Source organism: Colletotrichum tamarilloi, assembly GCF_030869305.1.
Source record: "Colletotrichum tamarilloi strain Tom-12 chromosome Unknown Scaffold_371.1, whole genome shotgun sequence".
In the NCBI taxonomy this organism is placed as follows: domain Eukaryota; kingdom Fungi; phylum Ascomycota; class Sordariomycetes; order Glomerellales; family Glomerellaceae; genus Colletotrichum; species Colletotrichum tamarilloi.
The window spans coordinates 937-4,023 of record NW_026849753.1 but is presented as its reverse complement, the minus strand read 5'-3'; the positions used below and the strand labels follow the sequence as shown (position 1 = coordinate 4,023).

General features: G+C 48.8%; 1 protein-coding gene across 1 annotated transcript; it reads right to left on the bottom strand.

The window, feature by feature from the left end:
- Positions 1-43: 43 nt before the first annotated feature.
- On the bottom strand, positions 44-697 carry CTAM01_17149 (uncharacterized protein; the record flags this gene model as incomplete). The annotated part of the gene is made up of 1 exon (XM_060533138.1): positions 44-697. The coding sequence occupies one exon, from the start codon at positions 695-697 to the stop codon at positions 44-46; it is 654 nt and encodes a 217-aa protein (XP_060372285.1).
- Between the last annotated feature and the right edge of the window lie 2,390 nt (positions 698-3,087).

Below are 3,087 nucleotides of genomic sequence, written 5' to 3'. Positions count from 1 at the left end.
CAATAAGATTGATAGAGAAACAAACGGCTTGACAGTATTCTTCTCAAGATAATCGAGAGATAATAGAGGTCCCATCAGGTGATTCAATCATGCCCAGAATGATGTCCTTCACCCTTTCACTATCATTGACAAGGAACTCGCCGGTTCCGTCCTCTTCGAGACCTTCCAAAGCGGAGACATGTGTACGGTACACGAACTCGTTGATGGCGCGTGCAAAGTCCTCGGGCACCTTATTCCGCACTCGATCATTCCCAGACCTCTCATGCATCTTCGCCACGAGACCAACGCGATGGTATCTTTCGTAGTACTCTACAAGGGAGTTGATCGACTCGGTGGTCAGCTTGAAGGCCACCTCGTCCCGATCCCTCATGTCGACGTGAATGATGTATGCCTCGATGTGGATAAGTCGGAAGTCGGACAATCGCTCGACATCTTGAATAAGGTTTTGGCGTAGCTCTGACTCTGGAGGATTGGGTACCATGATGCATGCAAGATACCAAATGCTTTTAGGAGTCGAGAGCGTTTTGATCATACATGTTTGGTGATGGAGGACGCTGTCGAGTGGTTCCATTTGTTTCTCAACGCTCCGAAGCGTCTGAGCCAGCCATGGCAGGATCGTAGGGCCCAGATCAATGATAGGTGCGATAGCTCGGGGGCCGCGATTCGCCACCGAGGTGTGTGTGAGAGCGTGCACCATTTCTGCAACCAAGAAATCTGGAGGAAATGCTGATGTCAGATGATACCATAGAGAACTTGGAGATAAGCCTTTGGGATGGATAGGAAAGGGGGATTGCGGTGTCAAAGGGAGTTCGTACCGAGAAAACCTCGCCGCAGCAAGATATTCCAAAAAAGTTGATTCACCGGTTTTTGTGATGGGTGTTGATACTCGGAGACGCGTCGGTGTTCAAGAGGTTGAGAATTCAGACTTTAAACTACCAACACTTATGAGACGATGCCCATTTGGCTATCGAATGACATGCGAGGCTTTCTTTGGACAGCGGTAACTAAAATGAATCAGTGTCAGAATGATGCAAGGATGAAGGTCAAGATAGGAAGAACGGGGGATGAGATGAATGGGCGCTGGTTTTATACACCAAAAACTAGCTGCATGCCATCTTTCCTAACCGTAACCTGTAGCAGACCCACCGGAAAAGGGGTCTGTACAAGAGCTATCTGGTCTTCGCTCTTCCGGTACCATTGCAAGAGGACGCGGGGGTCAGTTTCATGAGGAGGGATGCATGCGTATTCACACGTTGGCAGATGCGAGCCAACGTACACATCAGGTCGGCTCGTGGAGCACAGTACACCATGGCCCATTGGGTTAAGTCTTCCATTCTCCTCCCCATCCTCTCTCTTTTCCCTGACCCCTATGGATCACTTGTCTACACTTGTCCACACAATTTCATGTCTAGCATGCTACACGGCGTAACCAGAGATGCTGGAGCCAGTTCTTGTACATGGAATGAAGCCTGGCCGTGTCTTAGCATTATCGGACAACGTAACGGTGTTGCTAGGAAAATGGACGTCTTAATGTAGGTGATCGTGACAGAAACAATGAGATCATTGATAGAAGACCCTTCTCCTGTCCGTCTTGTGCGTGAGAGATAAGGAAACACAAAACCACAGGTGTATCTACAACGAGCCACCTCTCTTGTTAGGTTGCTGGATACGTACCATGTCTTACAGATTGGACAGAAACATCCCGGTTCGGCCTTTGTATTTGCACACATGATGAACAAGATGACATGCTAAATCGAATATGCCTTGCCACTTGGAAAAATGCGAATATCTACTTCGCGCTGCTAGACTGAGGCTCTCTGACTTGCGTTTCTCGCGGTCGAGCCACGACAAGGTCTTAAAGTAGCACATCTGTTTCGTACAGAAACTGTATCCCTACGATGGACTTGAAGTTGATCATGAATAAAGAGGTCTACGATTGAAAAACGGATGTCTTACTCGGGAGCATCAGCATTCCAGGCAATGCGACGGGAGCATTATTCCATGTCTGAGCGAAAGTCACAGACACGGAGCAAGTCGTCCAGTCCTTTCCTTGTGCTTCACGGTGTACATAGTTTCATCTCGCCTGTTCTTTTGCTTGGAGCTATCAGACCTCCGTTATGTTCGAAACACGTAGATTAAGTATGTTCTGAGGAGAAATTCAGCATTGAGACCCTTGCTCTGAATGCGATGTCTCAGCGAAGTTTACAGTGTCTGGGTTACTGCTGTGGACAGGCAGAAGAGAGTAATTAGTTTACGGGGTTTCTGAAAACTAACAGGGTTGCCCAAACACCTTTTAAGGGCGGGGCACTGCTTACTTTTGTGATGGCTCAGCGTGTGGAGTCTCAGTCACAAGTAGGTCAAAAGCATGACGAATCGAGCGGTCTGACGCGCTCAACGGAGCGGCAGAAGGGTTAGAGTTGTTAAAATCAGCTTCTAGCCATTGCATTCTTTCCGATCATATGAATATCCCACGGAAATCTTTGATTTTCTATCACAAAGTACAAGTGCAGCCGCCAAAAGAGAAGCAATATTGACGCTAACTCGATGAACCTACGACGATGACTGCCTGTCGTTTTCTGGCACAAGAGATTCAATGCCTCCCTCCTCTTCGGCTTCACTACGCGTTGACGCATGAACGGACGCTGTATATATTGCTACTGTATGTACCACGGTTCTCTATCTCTCTATTGATGACCAATGCGCTGCGACCAGGGCGGGCTGGTGGCATTGATAGGGAGTCGCGACTGAAACGGCCCATAGCTACAAGGTCTACATCAACGCACAAGACGGTAGGAACCCCCCCCCCCCCCTGCGCCAGATTATGTACGAGAGGCGAGTCGGAGGCGCTTGTATTGGAGCAAAAGTACCAGTACGAGCATACTGTGGCGATGCTATAACCTCAGAAACCATAATCGTCTCTTCCGGTCAGCAATTTCCCTGGTTACAGACTCGAGACAGAACCCACAGCTGTCTGGACATAGATAAAGGAGTTGAGACCAGCCTCTCGCCAGTGAGACATGTCGCTCAGAGCTTCTCGTGTAATCAGCGTTCACCGTCCAGAGTTGCATTGGCCGGTTACAGTTCGCC